This window comes from Ammodytes marinus (assembly GCF_949987685.1).
Source record: "Ammodytes marinus genome assembly, chromosome: 9".
Classification (NCBI taxonomy): domain Eukaryota; kingdom Metazoa; phylum Chordata; class Actinopteri; order Uranoscopiformes; family Ammodytidae; genus Ammodytes; species Ammodytes marinus.
This window is the reverse complement of record NC_137213.1, coordinates 21,222,013-21,240,761: the sequence shown is the minus strand read 5'-3', so window position 1 is coordinate 21,240,761 and position 18,749 is coordinate 21,222,013. Positions and strand designations below refer to the sequence as shown.

Below are 18,749 nucleotides of genomic sequence, written 5' to 3'. Positions count from 1 at the left end.
AGTCTGTGAACTACCTACAGTCCTTTACCATACACCAGTTTTAACAATAGGCCTACGTGTTAAAACGGTTTCTGTTTTCCCCCTTTAGTTTTGTTGTTTAAGTGATTTTCATGTTAGTACTGATTTCCCTACACTGTTAGTGTACCTTGAACGCACCCCGAACGTGGCTGTATAATGTGTCGGGAAACTCTTTTGTTTCCATTCTCTCCTCCGCCAGACTGATATTGGAGTGTGCGTCCGTGATACAAAACCACACACATGTTCACATTCTCTCACTAAAGAGTTTAAACGGAAACCTGGGCTCCATCCTTTATTTCTTTCACCTGAACATTATTAGTGTTCTGATCGGACACTCAGTAGTGATTGTTGCCACACATTTGGATCCATCACATAGGCTATTCTATCTTACAACCCTCATTCTAATAACCTGCACACAAATCTGTTCACACAGTTCTTTATTCAATTGTTTCTGACTTATTTAATTTGCATTTTATTTTTCACACTTTTGACATTGTTAATTTATGTTTCCATCATGTAGGCCTATTGCCAATCATATATTTGTTGTTATCAAAATGATTCTGCAGCTGGATCACGAGTGCTATGCCAGTATGAACCGGCAAATACCACAGGATATGAGTGGCATGTCAGTGTAGAAATGGTTGAAACCATTGGCAAAAGGTAAACACCATTTTATGGACTGGTAGATACCATTATCAAAAGGTAAACACCATTTTATGGACTGGTAGATACCATTATCAAAAGGTAAACACCATTTTATGGACTGGTAGATACCATTATCAAAAGGTAAACACCATTTTATGGACTGGTAGAGACCTTTATCAAAAGGTAAACACCATTTTATGGACCGGTAGAAACCATTATCAAAAGGTAAAAGCCATTTTAAGGACCGGTAAAGACCTTTCGGAAACAGTACAGTCATTTTAAAGAATTAACCCGGGCGGGACGCGAACTCCGATCTACTGTTCCATAAGACACTGTCTAACCGGCTGAGCTATAGGTACCTTAGGTAACAATGTTACCCCCTGCTAGATATATAAACCTGCCGCTGTACCCAACGCTATATAGGGCTGAATGAATGAATGATTTGAATGAATGATTTTATTTGACCATTTTGATATTAAAACATGAACAGCATTCTGTCACACATTAAAATACATAAAATAGCCAGGGATAGACACAAAAAAGCCCGAAGGCTTAAAGGCTAATTCTCTGTCATCGATTAGTCAAACCTGCTCAGGAGGCTATGCTAACTACCGTCACCGGAGCAAGTCCGACTGTTTTATAAAGCATCTGTCATTTGAAAAGCAACAACAAACAGATCGCACATATCCTTACAACGGAAAGGACCAGAGACATGAATAAATCTATTTATTTACGGTGTTATGTTGTGATATAGTGTCAATAACGACCAACTATATTTAGCTTTACCTGCCTCTGCCGTAAAGGCAATACCTGTCGTGAAATTATAGGGGGGAGGCGGGGCGTGCCGGTCGCAGAATACCACTTTTGGACTGGCATTTACCGTTACTGAACGGCTCAAGCCATGGTATGGCAGTGGTCGCCGTGACACTGGCCAAATGCCGGAAAACGATCTCGGCGCACCTGTTAATTTTGTGCAAACACATAGACATAAAACTAAAGCGCTCCAGGGCTAGACTGTCTCTCAGAAGTATAAAGAGTGTGAAACGCCCTAATTTCCTACCTGGGTCTGACTCTATCAAATACTGAGTAAACAGACAGAGAATTGTGCAAAGAAACATACATTTGTACTGACAGTGGTAACCAAAAGTGGTTACATATGTAAATATGTATAAAGATACTAGTAGTTTTTTCTGAATGGTACAATAAGAAAAGAAGCTGTTGTTAATTAGCTCCCCTGTAGGAAATGCGGTCATGTCTGCGGCATGCGCTGAACAGCCAAATAGGAACGTTTTGTGATTATGAAAATCCAGCTCAAGTCTAAAGTGTGTTTAGCCCCAAGTGTGTTTTTGTTGTACTCTAGATTGATGCCTTCATTGTGCATTGAACTTTGCCCTAAAGATAAGTGAAGCAATTCTTGGTGAAACCACCATTCAGTCCCTCCCCTGCCAATTTTTTTTGGCTTACTGTAATTAGAAATCCCTCAAAGTGCTGACATGTGTATGCTTGTATTTCAGAATATAATATATTTGCCTAATAATTCAAACACATTCTCCTGTGTTTCTTTGTTTTTATACTAGTCTTAAGTGTGTTGTTTTTACCAGGTCCTACTCTAGATTTTCCATTTCTTTTTCTCTGCCTCACCCTCCCTGCTCCCTTCTCTACAGGTCGACCGGCTTCTCTGAGGTGATTGTGGTGGTCGGGGGTTGTGAGAGAATAGGGGGCTTCAACCTCCCCTACACCGAATGCTATGATCCGGTCACAGGAGACTGGAAATCACTGGCCAAACTACCTGAGTTTACCAAGTCCGAGTATGCTGTCTGTGCCCTCCGCAATGACATTCTTGTGTCAGGTAAGATCCTGTTACATTTGTTACAAGCAATTCAATAGCATGGCCCGATCAAGGCTTGAAATGAACACTAGACAAATTGCTATGTTCCGATACCTAATTCAAAATAATGTAGTTTACCGAATATTTCTGTTAGATGCTGAATAAAATCCTCAATATTGATATGGCTTAAGCTGAAACATTTCCCAGCATATTTTCTTTTCTTTTTACTATCACTATAATGGCTCATCCTAAAGTCAGTATTACTTTATCTTTGATGCCATATGGTCTCGGTTATAACAAAGTCTATTTTCTATTTAAGAATTGTAAGATTGTGAAACACATAAAAAGACAAAATCACTAGTACACTCTGGACGTGGTGACTGTGTGTATCTGTGCTTGGCTTGCCATCCAATCCTCCAGTGTAGTGGCAGGAAAAGGCCACGGCGGCTGTTTGCCCTGTGTTATTCTTACAGCCACAGTCTGTTGGAGCCGAAAGGAAAATATGAGAGCAACATCTTGATGCACACTCCAAGCTCAGTGCTGAGCTAAGTGTTCATTGGCCGGCTCAGTCCTCCTCTCTTCCTTTCAGCCAATCATCGATGTCAACAATGTTTACAGCCGTTCAGCAGCTTTCTAGGATTTTTAGATGCGACATCTCCTTACATTCCTGTTTGATTTTAGTTGATACCAATAGGTTGTGCTTTGATTGGCTTGAAACTTAAACCTGAGCATGTATAGCTATTTTTGCTTCCTGGAAAGGCTGCTCCCTATTGGAACTTAGAATGGGTAAAGTTTGGCGTAAAGTAAAAAAAAACAACAAAAAAAAAAAAAAAACGAGAGATCTGAATTAAACAAGACGTTACTATTACATCAACCATCTTATCTGATGAGGTCAGTGTTAAAGAAGGCAGAAGTTGAGTGTTATAGACATGTGCTGTGATGCAGCTCTGTTCTGTTTTGGTTGCTGGACTAAGGACATGGAGATCTTTCTGTTATTGACGTTTTTTTCCAAGAATCTGCATGGACAGGAGTTGAAATGTGCATTCTAAGAAGGCTCATGTTCAATCATGCTTTGTATGCTTGAGAAGAGAAAACATACGTATATAGAGGGACATTTAGAGGGGGAAAATTCTCCCCTTAAGCAGAAGAATGTGCTACTACTCACGTGTGTGGTATCAATCTGCCCTCAAGTTCCTGGAAGGGTCAACATACCACTGCCCCACTAGCACCGTCTCACACATATATGTCATAGCGATTTATGACCTTATTTGCCTCCTTTTCCTTTGTTGTTGCCTTATCTTCCTTGAAACATATTGTACAATCCCCCCCCTTTTTAAATCTTGCATTCTCTCATTTACTTTACCACACATTCGCCCATATTGTTTGTCTACCCCTCTCCTCACATTGAGAACTGGTGCTAAACTACTCTAGCACAGCTGCAGTTAGCTCTGGTCCTTAAATAAGATATGGCTGAATTGAGTATACAGAACCTCTCTGGTTATGGACAGGGACTGTTACGCTGACTTTCCCACATCCATAGCATTGTTATCAGCCTCTTTCTCAGAGACAAAGTGAGCATGCTGGATTAACAGCCCAAATGCATTTTGTGCGTTATGAGGATTTATTAAACAGACGGTCAGAACGATCTCAAATGTTTGTTTGTTTGTTTGTTTGTTTATGTATGTATGTATGTATGTATGTATGTATGTATGTATGTATGTATGTATGTATGTATGTATGTATGTATGTATGTATGTATGTATGTATGTATGTATGTATGTATGTATGTATGTATGTATGTATGTATGTATGTATGTATGTATGTATGTATGTATTTATTTATTTATTTATTTATTATTCTTTCGGACAATTCCACACAATACACAATTTTCTCTTGCAAATATTCATACATCATACTTTGTGTTGTCCGAAGGGAGACGGAAGAGGCCAAAGGCTTATCAGGTCCCGCCCCCAAATATGATCTGATCTCTGAAGATAAACTATGTCAGGTTTAATGTGGCTTTAATGGGATTTCATTTTGCTGTCAGACTCCACTGTTAAGACATTACCATTTGGTTATGTTGGCTAATGAGTAGCTAAACGCATGTTCTTGCGTCACACATGACAAAGGTTTGCGTGTCATAGTCGCATCATCAGCAAACACAAAACCTTTGCATATAACATAAGGCATATATTCCAGGAAGCTCTCCCACGCATCATATTGGTATGTCCCCTAGAGCAACTGCTTCTTGTTCCTTAAGAACAGTGATTAGCAGCAGTGGTCTTCGGTTACTGGGGAAAACCTCCTCCAGCAGGTATTAGTTATTTGATCCAGCTCTCTGGGTTTGAAAGGCTGTCTTTGAAGTAGTGCTTCCTCCGTCATCATCAAAATGACAGACTGTCTGGCTCTCTCTCACAATCCAGCAGGTTACAAAGACACCTCCTACGACCTACTTCCTGTCCATGTCTCCTTTCGTCTGTGTGGTATTATAACGATTAAACATGAATTATCTTAAATTAATTAAACACTCCCCAACTAAACCTAGAAGATGTAGACATATACATGTATACCTACCTGTCTAGCCTGTTTGTCAGCTAGCTACCACAATGGAAACACGTCTCTTTGTTTAGTATGTGAGTACAGAGGAGCATCTTCGCATCTTTGTTTAAACTGGCAGCTTTTCTTTATGCCTTCATTATTGCTCCTTAACCCACACGTGTTCAGTACCAGGAAAACACCCATAAGAGAACTGCAGACACTACCACAACAAAATGTAATGGATTTTTTTATTATTATTTAAGTTTCAGGAGATTATTATATTTTAATGCCTGCGCTTAAGTATAGGCAACTTGTGTTCTCTGATGGATAAGATAGAGTTGTTAAGGTACAGGTTTGATTTGATTGTTGTTTTTATTCATTTTCATAATCTATTTTATTAACTGATATCACCACCATGTGATCAATTGAAGTCCCTGTGTGAAATAACGCAGATTGTCACAGCCCTATCCGTTATATGTACTCCAGTCTTGTCGGTGTCCATGCTACACCCCTTCCTCCAAGATATATACTTTGTCTGAACTTATTGTTGGGTAAAAGCCAGCAGATAACCACTACCAGCCGAAGCCTTTAACTTGTGACACCTATTGTATTCTTAAGAGATCAGCTTGGCTCTTCCTTCCTGTCTGTGGAGAATCAACAGAGAGCGAGAAGGGACATGTGTCCCGGCTTGTTAAAAATGTGCATGGGTCACGTTGTAACTTGATCCTTACTGTGCATGTTTTGTCCAAAGGAGCTTGGTTCGCTGCAAAGGTCCTGATTATAGTGTGTTTAAAAACTGATATTTAAACATGATATTATATTTGAGTCTGTGTGTGTATCTTTAAATAGCCAACTTGCTCTATGTTTTCTGTGTGTGAGCAACCTTTTATTTCAGAGGTGTAAGTTGACCCAGCTCAGGTCAAAGTCAGATAAGACATACGTAAATAACTCTGCCCCAGTGAGGAGATTATACATTACTTTGACATAAACACACTATCCAGAGCTCGCTGTTTATTTTTACACTTCCCATCCATATCGGATCAATAGGATTAAAAAGCATCAATTGAAGTTGTTTGGGGCTAAATATCCTTTTTGGCTCTTCAATTTAAACACTAAACCCATGTTGTCCTAGGAATCGTTTTGAATATTAACTAAATCTTCTGGCATGTCTGTCCCCCCCCTGTTGTTTTTAGGTGGCCGTATTAACAGCAGAGACGTGTGGATGTACAACTCCCAGCTCAACCTGTGGATCAGAGTGGCTTGCCTGAACAAAGGCCGCTGGAGACACAAGATGGGTGTCCTACTGGGCAAGGTAAGGTTGGAGCCTCAAGCCTGAATTTATGCATCTGCAACAGGGTGCATGGTAACCTCACTGTGCCGATGTAGCAACTGATTCATAGTTTGGTGTCAGATTTCACGCGTTGATAGTGTTGATCTCACCACCACTACATACATAGCTGTGTGGCAAAATTGGTGGGCACACTCATGCACCCCATAGTAAATAGATGCAGGTCTCCTCATGCATGAACAGTGCAGCTAATGTTAACTACATGCATGACTACGTATACTTGTAACGTAAAAGTGTAAATTGAACCAATACGATTTCAAAAAAACGTAATACAGTGCATCTACATTGTCTCTATTACCTGTCATTATGGTTCCTGAGGTAAAGCACGAGGGGGTGGACGTTTCCACAGTGACTTAATTCTGTGGAATCCCGTGCTGGAAGGGCTTTTGTTTCATACCTTGCACAATTGTATGTCTCATCCCAATGTTACACAGGCAGCATCCTCTTACATGTAGACTCGAATACTTGACGATGACTGACATTATGTATCTAGTCTTAAATTAGGCCTATGTAGCTCATCTGTGACAGAAAAGATACCATCCTAAAGATTCCAGTCGCATTTGACTATTAGCTGTTTTCTGCTGCTTTAATCTTTACATTTTGGTCTAGGAGAGCGCCTTGTGACAAGCAGAAATATTTTTTTATTTTTGTGTACGACGATACCATTTATTTTTCAAGGGTTTGCAAATGACTTGTGCAAGTCCATCTCGCACAGCCTATATTCACATTCAACAGAGGGAAGGATGTTTGCCTTTAAAACCCAGAATATAAACAAGTGCCACAGCTACTGGAACAGCGTAGCCGATTCACCCATTACGTACCCCACACATGGAAAATAACTCAACCGTCACTTGTAGCTATACCTACACATTTTTTATTCTCTTTCCATTTTTCATTTTCTCTTTTTTTATATCCCTTCTGGAAACTTTAGGCGTTTTATATCCTTTCCTGTCATATGTCAGCTGCATATGACCCTATATATAATATATGTCTATACGTTTCAGATTCAAACCAGAGATCTGACACCAGTTCAGTGTCAAGTTAATGTCTTAACGTGAGCGGATAATTAATCCTCAAACATTGCTTCTACTCTTAAGCTGTTACTATTGCCAGTCTGTAGTAGAGGGGAGTTGAACATTCACATTTGAGGGCAGTGGGAGTTGAATGGACCTGTGCCAGCATCTCATACGTTATGACTAGCTTAGTCCCCTTGCCCATATCGTGTTTAATCTGACTCTGCCCATCAATCACTTAAGCTTCGAGTGGCCCTATAGGGCAGTGAGAACCCCTGATACGCCAGTAAACACACACCAGGTTTACATACATATGTTATGTAAGCATATCTTGGCACACTTACTCTGTAAATATACAGTACAGGTCTGTTCATGATTCCATGGCATGCTGCATTCCATTTACACATAAATACACTATTTATTAGAATAAAAACTACGATTCTGTTGTGTAAAATGATGGTAACATCTTTTTATGAAATGTTCTTAAACCAGATATTCAAGTCTGTCTTCATTTTATATAATTTGCATTGCTATATAGCATTTGCAGTTGTAAAGCAGCCTCTATGCAAAACAAATGATGACCACTTTTAAGACAACAGCATGTTTCCCTCGTAAAGTTGCTGTTACTGTAATAATAGTCTGTTATTAAAGTGTTACGTAAAGAAGGGCAGCCATTGATTGTCTTTGTTGAGGCAGGCAGAGCATAACAGAGATGACTCACACTGTCACAGCACTCACAAGGAGTCATGTTGTGTGTGCTCTAGTCATCGCGTGTAAAAAATGCACACACTTATATAGAAATATCAAGAATGTGAACACGGGTACAAGTAGTCTTGAAAAGCTTTGGGCTGAAACATCACTTCATTTACTTACTTTGTCAGAAGGGGCATGACTCTGTAGGGGGTTCTTGTCATCTGTAGCTATTGTGCAAAAATGTATTTGTTCATTTGTTTATTAAAGATCTGCTTGTGGCCGATTTGTATTGTATTGTCTTTTGACTGACTTCCAAAGAACACCCAAAATGCTTAGTTGCCTTGCCACAGAAACAACAAACACACATGCGTGCCTTCAAACTACACTCCGGTCTTCCACAACAGTGAGGTAATCAGCTGGACGGTCACACTGTGGCTATAAAAGTCAGTAATTAACTCCAGGGTGAGTCATGTATCAAGGTACATGGCAAGCAATTTCACTGGACAATAAAATGCAATGGTAGATCAGTTACACTTACTGATCTGCAAAAAAACGATTTTATACAAAAAAAAAGATGGCATTGTAGAAGTTTTTTTCCTCGGTAGAAACATTCATATGTACTGTATTTCTCGACTTCAGTCAAAGGCATGCAACCCAAGAGTTAAACTGGCCATCAAAACACACACACACACACACACCCACGCACACACACACACCTTTTACCCTTTCTTGAGAAATGCATTCCTTTATTTAATCCCAGGAGAGTCTCTTGTCTCCAAAACTTCCTGTATCTGTCAAACACATATGGTTTTGTCTTCTCTATAGTCCTCCCCTTGTCATATTTTCTTCATTCTGCTTATTATAAAGACCTATTAAGGGTTTTCAGTTGAAAAGCTTTGCCCTTTATGATGCCCTCGGTATTCATTTTTCTTTGTAAATGGCTTCATAGTTTTTCCTCATAAATCTGAGGAAGATCTTGATGTTTGCGATGGATAGCCTCCCCGGTTTCATTTCCTCATATCTCTCATGTCACAAAGTTGTCAGGAAGGATCTTTCCATTTAATGTTGTTTTGTTATGTTTGAAAAAACATGCAGTATATGTATTGTCGTTTTTTTTTCTCCAGAATTCGGTTCCCCTATCTCTTGAGTTTGTACTCAAAGTCAACTTACTTCCTCATTCAGTCTGTGATTTCCCCATTTGACTGGCAGCACCGTTGCTGTAGTTGCAAGTATGGAGAAACAAGTCCGAGTGGTTCAAACAAAGATATCATTGCTGACTTCCTTTTCATTATGCAATATATTTGCATTGTCAGTAAACAAATCAAACATTTATGTAGGCAGGCCTGTATTCTACTCGCTTTACTTGTGTAGACGTTCTGTTTACTACAACCCATTCACTTACTCCTTGCCAAAACCTAAAACTGTTTCTTACAGAGAAGTAAGACACACGCTTCTCATAATGTTCTGCATTCTGTGATGCTATGTTCGACAATAAGCAAATATAGCTCACCACTTGTTTTCCTCTGTCTGTTATGGCTGCACTTGGTAACAGCTTTTCTCAGCTATGATAATGTCTCTCTCTATTTGTCCCTCTCTCTCTCTCTCTCTATTTCTCTGTTGCTATTCTCCTTTGCTGTTTCCCTCAAAGTCACTTCTCTGCATGCTAAGGAAACAGTTCATCATCCAGCCATTGCCAGTGTTCCAAAGTGGTCATATAAAATGAGCCATGACCATGCACGTACAGTGGTTAGCAAGTGTGTTGTGAATCATGCTTGGCGTGGTGTTTACAGTATGTGCTCAACGGTCTAATGTGGAATGTGCCCAAAGTGTGACATTGACACTTTTCACGGTAGGGCTGGGCGGTATGGTTAAAATCTTCCTCTCAGGGTATAGGTCATTTTATATCTCGGTAACGGACGGTATATGTATATCACAGTATAATTTTTGTCCTTGTGTATTTTACCATGTGCAATTTATATAGGGAATATGTCTTTGTTAACAAGTAACCCCGATGAACTGTTCATTGCATGGTCTCAGACCTTATTTCTGGAGAGACAGATGCCGCTAACCTTTTTTCATTTTTAAATGCAACCAGCCCCAGAAACCAAACTCTTATCATTGCTGTATCATGGAGGAGAAAGTTAACTTTTTTTTAACAGATTAAATTGAAATAATGGGTGATCTAACCGTTTATGGCCAGTATAAATAGAAATCCTTTGAAGTCCTCTCTAAACACATTTCCTTTGCACTTGATTAATGTTATCGCCCTGCGCCACATATTCGTCCAATCTCTCTATTGTTCTTGCACCTGTTTAATTTTTGGCAACAAACAACCCCCATTAAACAAATTGTATCAGCGGTATCAACAAAGAGTTTCCTAATAGACACATTTTCAGTTGGTCTACGTGAGCTTTTTTTCTGTGAATTTCAGTGTGGCAGCTGCCCTCAGGCAAAAGTGGGCTAGATTTGGTTTGTGTTGCCATGTAAAACACCTGTATTTAGACATGCAGAGGCAACTACACTTTGGAACCACAACATGAGAAGTTAAAGAAAGAGTTTGTTACAGGTTTTTTTTTTTTTTTTCTGTATCAACTTTTCAGTTAAAAAAGGCGGTAGTGCTTTCAATTAGCCCAGGTGTTCAATGCAAGTATCATTGTATCCGATCTTCTTCCTTCTTTTTTGTTCCCTCTTTTTCCGTCCATTTTTCTTTGTGTCTTTGTCTCTCTCTCTCTCTCCCTCTCCCTCTCTCTCTAACCCTGCCGTCTGTACTTGTTTATGCTTCAGAGTCTGTGGGTGGACAGGAACAGCCGGAAGGTTTTCTGTTAATTAGCAGTTTCATAGTCATAACCAGTAATGCTGCTCAGTGTGTATTCTTGACTCGTGATCTCCTTCCACAGAGTGTTATTGAGGAAATAGGCATTGTTCTATCTCTACCTGATTTAATTCAATTCAAATTCAAAAAAACTTTATTGTCTATCACATAGTGACAGAACATTGCTTCCAGTTTGTGGCTCAAACAACATAAATACAACATAAGACTCACATAAAATCGCACACAAAGTTCAATAAACCAGTACCCCACTTTTTGTAATTTATTTTTCATTCTTCATGGCTCACGTCCCCCAACAAAATCTCGCATTTTGCCATTCTTTACGCTCCAGGAGAGTGGTATGTGACCACAAGAGTGCATATCTTATGTCAAAGCAATAGTTCCAGTGAGGTTTATGTTTGTTTATTGTTAGTGGTTCAGATATAATTATCCAGGGAATGAAATGGATTTATTCACCCAAAACCACTACACACTAATGTGGTTACAAACTGACAATATTATTTTGAATTTCACTAGATTATGAAGACAGCACATGACAAAACAGATTGACAAACTGCTTTGCTGTGATGGTGTAACTGACAGTTAAGTGTGGAGTTTAAAATAATGTTAAAGTTCAATATTAGCAAACACACTGCTTCCTGCAGGGATCCTTGGCAGAGCAGTGGCGTCAGGGATAATGTTGCTTCCTCAGAAGCAGTACGTAATCTTTATTTTGAACCCGATGGACTGGTTCTATAAGTGCTGACGTGACAACGATTGTTCACCCTGTTGAACTAGTAAGCATGCATACAAATATCTTTCTCCTAGTGAATGCGTGTGTGTGTGTTTACGTAAATAGAACCTAGAATTCCCCTAACTCTTAATTGTGGCGCACGTCAGATGACTCAAGGTGTTAATGTCGATGCCTTTTCTTAACCCGGTATGTTTGTGTGTCTGCCCTCAGGTCTATGTTGTAGGTGGATATGATGGGCAGAACCGCCTGAGCAGTGTAGAGTGTTACGACTGCTTCTCTAACCGCTGGACAGAGGTGGCTCCCTTGAAGGAGGCCGTCAGCTCTCCGGCCGTGGCCAGCTGTGCAGGAAAGCTCTTCGTCATCGGAGGAGGGCCGGATGACGAAACCTGTTCAGACAAGGTGGGGAACAGACGCGTGTGTATCCCCCAACCACATACCTAAGTCACATAGTGATGACAGCTGAGGCGCTTTTTGTCTCAGACATCCTGTCCTCTGTGATTATACCTTTTTAAAGATACAACATATATGCAAAGCACTTTTTTGTAAAGGTAGGCTTTTTAGTGGCTTGGCTAAACAGGCTTGTAAACTACTGTACAAGCTAAACTGTCATGGTTGTGTTAATAAAAAAATAGCATGTACATATGTCTTAAAAGTTTCTTCATAAAAAAGGAAGTGCAATGTAAAATAGCTTTCCCTCATAGGAAAATAAATAGGAAATAAATATCTTAGGGATACAGGATGTGCAGCAGTAATCTATTTCACAGACTCTGCATAAAACAATAATAGTGCATACATACGGACCTTTCTACTGGCAACTGAAGAAACAATCTGCGACTGTTGTGGCCTATCCTCTAAATATATACTTTTTCTAAATAAAACAAAGCTCCCAGGGGTCACACAAATTAACTACTGTTTTTTTTTCCTCTGAAAGAAGGCTTATGGTTTTATAGTATGACTAAGAGAACTAAAACAGAAACTGCATTTTTCCCCCTGTGAAACATGACTGATTGTCAGTTCATCAACCATATCCTGACCAGTCTGGTTGATCCTGATTAAGCAAGTTTCCCTGCATCAACCACATCTCCTCTGCCAATTTTTCTTTATTGTGCTGTATTTCACGTTTAATCAATGAATGACTGAAAGGAACTCATTTACTTAATAAGACGACAGCGACGTGCTGTGACACACTGCTGATGGAAATAGCAAATGGTACAGGAGGAGAAAAAGATAGCAAAATAAGGCAAATCGACCATTTTTGGGGGAAATTTGAGGATAAGGTTTCAAGATTTTCAGTGAATATTATGTCACAATTATTCAAAATAATTTAAGTATCTATATTGGTATCTCTCTGCCAGGATCTGCCAGTGGTACCACTTTATAACACTGTGTTGACATAACCACAGAGATCAGGACTTGACAGGCTACCATGGAATAGTCATTATGTTTTGACTTACAGCTGCATGCTGGTAGTAAACAGGAAGATTGTGGCATTCGCAGGAACCCAATCTTTAGTAGAGGCTTTCCCCCCCGCCCCCCCGCATCGCATTGGGATAGCTGGTATGTTTGTTTCTGTCTGTGCCGGCTACAACACCTGCGGGCAGAGAGGCATTCTGATAAGAGTTACCACAGCAATCTGTGTCTCTTTAACTGCACACTGAATATTTGTACCAGGCTGTTCGAGGCCTCCAGGGACTCAAGTTTATGCTGGCTCCAGTTCCTTATGTCTGGATTCTCTTAACAGGATCATTCACATCAATCCCAAAGGTCCATGTCTGTTAGAGTGAAGAAGGGTATTTTAAAGAGAAGTGGGTGAGACTGAGAGAATGCTTGGATTGTGTGTAGAACCACATAGAGAGTCAGGCTCAAGTCAGCCCACAGTCAGTAAAATAGTCAACAACTGTTTTCCCACCACGTGGTGTATATTTAAATAAAAATATAGATATCCTCTTTCTTTTACCACACTAACGACACCACTACATTCAATTGTATGTTACAGGTTCAGTGCTACGACCCAGAGACCAACACTTGGTTGCTACGGGCCAACATCCCCATCGCCAAGCGCTGCATTACGGCGGTGTCCTTCAGCAACATGATCTACGTGTGCGGTGGTCTCACCAAGTCTTTGTTCTGCTATGACCCCGCAGAGGACTACTGGATTCATGTGGTCCACACCTTCAACAAACAGGTAATACATAAAACGCACATTCATCAAAGCACTCGAGAAAGCAAACCGTAGGACTTCTGCTGCAACAATCCTGGGTTTGCGTGCCACATCCAATATCTGTCTCTCTCTGTTACCCTGCAGGAGAGCTGTGGCATGTCGGTGTGCAACGGTAAGATCTTCATCCTGGGCGGCAGAGGGGAAAACGGAGAAGCATCCGACTCCATCATTTGTTACGACCCATCGACGGGCATCATCACAGGAGTGGCTGCCATGCCGCGGCCAATCTCCTACCACGGCTGTGTAACCATCCACCGCTACAATGACAAGTACCACAAGTCCTGACTATAAACAAGTACACAGGCCACACACACTCTCAAAAGAGAGCACTTAAGAACTTTAACCCCTTTACCTAAACTCTTCACCTTCACTCCCCATGCACAGCACAAAGACAAATACAAACTTCTGTAGAACAGGCACATTACCTAGTTAGGTCCACAGTAACATGGAGCTTATTTATCTTTTCACAGCATCATGTAGCAGTTCTAATTGTGATGCTCTGAGCCCTTCTGTGGAAAAGCTCAGTGGCGGATAATGACAATGAGTTTTTTTGTAACGAGAGCTAAAGTGTCAGATCGACATAGCAGACATGCATTGCATTTGTAAGAACTGCACAGGGTTGGGAAGTTATTGATTATATACAACATAACTAGATAAAACTGATGATGATAATGGTCATCAATCTGATTGGGGATATTTGGTTTAAATTACCAACCAAAAATAAATATTTTATTGGTAATATTATGAGAGTTTTGATTGTCACTGAATTGTTTAACCTTAGGATCACTTAACTTTGTTTACATATTCTAAACGGAAGGTTAATAGATATATCCCATCTCGTGACTTAGGGGTTTTGTGGATGTTATACTAAAGTTGTAATACTAAATTAATTCTAAAAGTTTCCAATTCAAATTCCAATTCGAAGCAGGTATTCAGTTGTAAAGTAAACTTCCTCACTCTGTGCTTTTATTACTGTGCAAAGTAACCTCTGCCTGAGATCTCGCTCACTGGTGTTCAAAAATGATAATTTGATAATATTATTGAACAAAAATACCCTAAAAGAAAAACAAGCCCATACAAGAATGGACCAAAATAATATGTATCTTACTTTTGATGTACATACAGTACAATGGCGCAAAGTTCTAGTAAGGAACATAAAAAAGTATTTTCTTTGATACTTAAAATGGACCCAATAAAACTGTGGCAAACAGTCAGGCAGCTGTTCTCCCACAGTATCAGTGGTTATTATGCAATAAAATGTGTTTCACCCGTTGACCCATAAAGGGGTTAAAATAAGCCATGAAGAGCAGAGGCTCTGACAAAATATTGGAACGTAGCCATTGTTAGCTCATGCACTCTTATTTCCTTTTTCCTCACATCCCTCCGCTTATCACCTGGTTCCACTTCCAACGTGCGTTTCCCTTTCCCTTTCCCTAGCTGTGTCACCACATCACCTTTTCTGATCCACAGTGCTATCTCCTTTTGTAAAATGAATTTTACTCCATTATAATGATAATAATAATAATTATTATACTTATTAAATTACTTTTTATTTTTTCATTTTTTTAAGTTATACTTGTTTGTCTCTTTTTTTATAATTGAATGTTTATTGTATTATACATGGCTTCAGTGTGTCTTTTTCATATCAATGTAAGTACATGGGTGTACGGGGTTTATGGGTGTTTTTTGTAGACGTGAGAAGCCTTTGTAGATCAAACTCGAAGACGGCTCTGAATAAGTGGTGTGTTATGTACAGTATGTATGTTTGTGACTTTTACGACTTGGTCTGGGTGCATTGGAGCCACGCTGGTTTATCAAAGAGTTCTAGTGTAAGCCTTACACGACGGTCAACAGGACCTTTCACACTATTGTTGGCACCTCTCACCTGTGCACTTACATTTAAAGTAACTCTGGGTAACCATATATACCTCCAGGTGTGTATGAGAGTACGAGTGTTTACTGGTCAGCTGATGTGGGGAGTGTAGCAGTGCTATACCTCACACAGTGTTAAGAAGTGTTCTGAATGACAAGGATTTTAGATGATGTGGCTCATGGCCAGTAAAAGTCACGTGTTATCACAATCGGTGTTGATAGACTAGAGATATTGCTGTGAATATAACTTTAATGTGTTTGTGTTTTCTTTGTTAACTTAAATGTATTTCTTACTTGGTTGCAAATCGTGTTTTTATGTTACAGAGAGCCCTAATTGTGCACTTTGACAGAATCCTGTTAAATGTAGAATTATATGACAATGATTTTCTTTTCTTTTTTTTACTGTATCGGTTTACTGATCTTTGCTATCATGTGAGCTATGGAAGAGACAGTGAAAGGGCCTGTCAGCTCCTCCTGTTGGCCGCTTCCTGCCATGGCTCTGAATGAAACAACATAAAACAGCAAGGTTCTGTTTGTCATGACTGGCCAATGACAAGTCATCCTCCAGGTATTTTCTTAGGAGGTTGAGCACAGTTTTAGGTCTTAAGTACAAGCTCAAAAGAAAACATCCTTAGGCCCATCCGCACTCCACTACCAAGTAACATACTTTGGTAAGAAGGCCAACAAGAGGAGGCTGCAAAAGAGTGAGTGAGAGAGAGAGAGAGAGAGAGAGAGAGATTTAGTGTGTGGGCGTCTGTGATTTCATTGGGTATTTAAACATTGTCTGCTTTTGTTGATTTATTGATTTTCATTATTAGCTGTAGCATCTTTCATACATTGTTTACTTTGCGATTTTTTTTTTTTTGTGGTGAATTGTGGGAATGTTTGTTGAGACAATGGCCTGCCTTCAGTTAAAACCTGAAGAGAGTTAGAAATTGATGGATGGATTTTTAATAGGAATGCCGACAAGCAAAAGCGGATTTTATTCAGTCCCAAAGTTGACTTGCGTTGAAAATTATCAATTGATAATATGATATGATATATGATAAATTGTAATCAAACATCAATGGTTAAATTGTTCTTGCATGCAAAGCGAGGGATGTTAAATGCTGCCCTATGTGCCTTGATAAAAGTGTGGGGAATCAATTGTATTGTTTTATAGAACCTTTTATTATTGAATGTATGATGTGATACTTAAACACCACTTTCTCCTTAGATGCTCTTTAACTGTGAGAAGGCTTTGTATTTTTGTTAACTGCAGTAATGTAACGTTGACTTGTATAAGAGAGACATCAATAAAGTTTTTCTTCCCATACCAACATTTGTGTCATCTCTCATCACGAAAACATGATGTAAGAATTATGTCATGATTTAAGAATGATGTCATCTAAAAATGTATTTCGAAGTTTGATAATATGTTCAGTCAGTATATATACAGTCCAGTACAATATTATGTTTACACACGGTATGTGTGTGCGGGTATACTGTATACATATTGTATTTGTATGTTCTTGTAGGCATTGTTTGTTTCAAACCAAGCTCTGAGTCTGGACTCAATGTGATTAAAATCAGAAGGTTGGGATGAGAAGCAGCTGTTATTACTGGATGGGATGGATGACCAAACAATTACCCTAACCCATGAAAATGTGGAAGATGGTACAGAAGTAAGTATACTAAATGATTGAACCCGCGTCTGTTGTCTCCACAAACTGAACCACAATAGAGACACCACTGATTCCTATTTAACAATCAACAACCTAAAATACTATATGCGGTCTTATTCAATGTCCTGCAATATGCTCCATATGGCTGATGAGTCTTTTTTTTCATCAAGGAATGAATCAATCATGTTGATGTTACAATGAGCCATTGTGTTGAACAAGGAAACCGTATATAAAACCAGACACACTACTTCAAGACAGAATTGAGCAACTTGTGCTGCAATAAACATTTATGATGGCTTTTTTTGTATTTACTTAATATTATGGTTTTGTTGCATTAAAAACCACACATATTTCTCACAGATTCTAAAGGGCGCATGTCACTGTGTTCTCACCAAACAATGTAGTGAGAATTGCAGGTATATACGCCACATACTACTCACATTGCAGGAAAACAGTATATTTCAAAGTTGAGAGCATACATTGATCTTCATTTGGGTGCTGGCAGCAAACTGTCACCCCTCTCCCACATTCATGTTAAAAGCCTCAGGCAGTAATATTGTATTGAATCAAGTACTGTGGTAGCCTACCGTGGGATGCTTTATTATTCTGGATTTAAGTTTAAAAAAAAAGATTCAACAGACTTACTTTTGAGAATTATAGTTCTCCATAATGATATGTAGAAACTGAAAGCGGAAACTATGTGGCGCCTGTAAAGTGTCTCTTGGCAAATTAACTCAAGTTGAGCATGGGCTGTTGTTTGAGCAAAAACCCAATAGGCTTACATTAAAAAGAAAACCAAACAAAAAGTAGGCTATGCTTATTGCTTCACTTAGATACATATGAGTACATTGAGAGGTTTATACATTGCAAAGGTAGGCTAATTGTTAGAAATACTTTTGGAAATATGGCAGATATGCACAACTGTATAAATTAGGCTATATAACACATTTAGCTTGTATTTCTTTTTGCAAAAATAAAACGTGTGAAAATGTTGCCTTATTAACAGCATAATAAAATGGTTTGCTTTAGATAATGTAGACTTTATTGAGGCAAGGATAGTAGATGACATGTCAGGTTAGGTTAATAGCTGCAATACCTATAAGTCTGTAGGCACAGAACACTTGCTTAAAAAATATGTAGGCCTACACTAAAATAAATCACTGCAGGTGTGTAGTCCTAACCCTGACAAGCTCATTCGATTTCAGGATTCCATTGAACATCCTCAAGAGTTCTTGTGTAGTTGTATTGTTACAGTTATGTCATCATTATACACCATGATGCAGGTTGAATGAGGGGAAGTTTTATCGAGCCTATATTTATCATCAGATAAGTTCTGTAATGTGGT

The 18,749-nt window shown here is 39.2% G+C and overlaps 1 protein-coding gene across 1 annotated transcript in view; it reads left to right on the top strand.

Annotated features, from left to right (window-relative positions):
* klhl24a (kelch-like family member 24a) overlaps positions 1 to 17,053 on the top strand; it is a 33,038-nt gene extending 15,985 nt beyond the window's left edge. The window contains exons 4-8 of the mRNA XM_080034731.1: positions 2,328 to 2,512; positions 6,224 to 6,342; positions 11,858 to 12,046; positions 13,644 to 13,832; positions 13,953 to 17,053. Of these exons, the coding sequence (XP_079890857.1) occupies positions 2,328 to 2,512; positions 6,224 to 6,342; positions 11,858 to 12,046; positions 13,644 to 13,832; positions 13,953 to 14,153 (883 nt within the window). The 3' untranslated portion in view covers positions 14,154 to 17,053. The remainder of the gene's footprint in view (positions 1 to 2,327; positions 2,513 to 6,223; positions 6,343 to 11,857; positions 12,047 to 13,643; positions 13,833 to 13,952) is intronic.
* Positions 17,054 to 18,749: the final 1,696 nt, after the last annotated feature.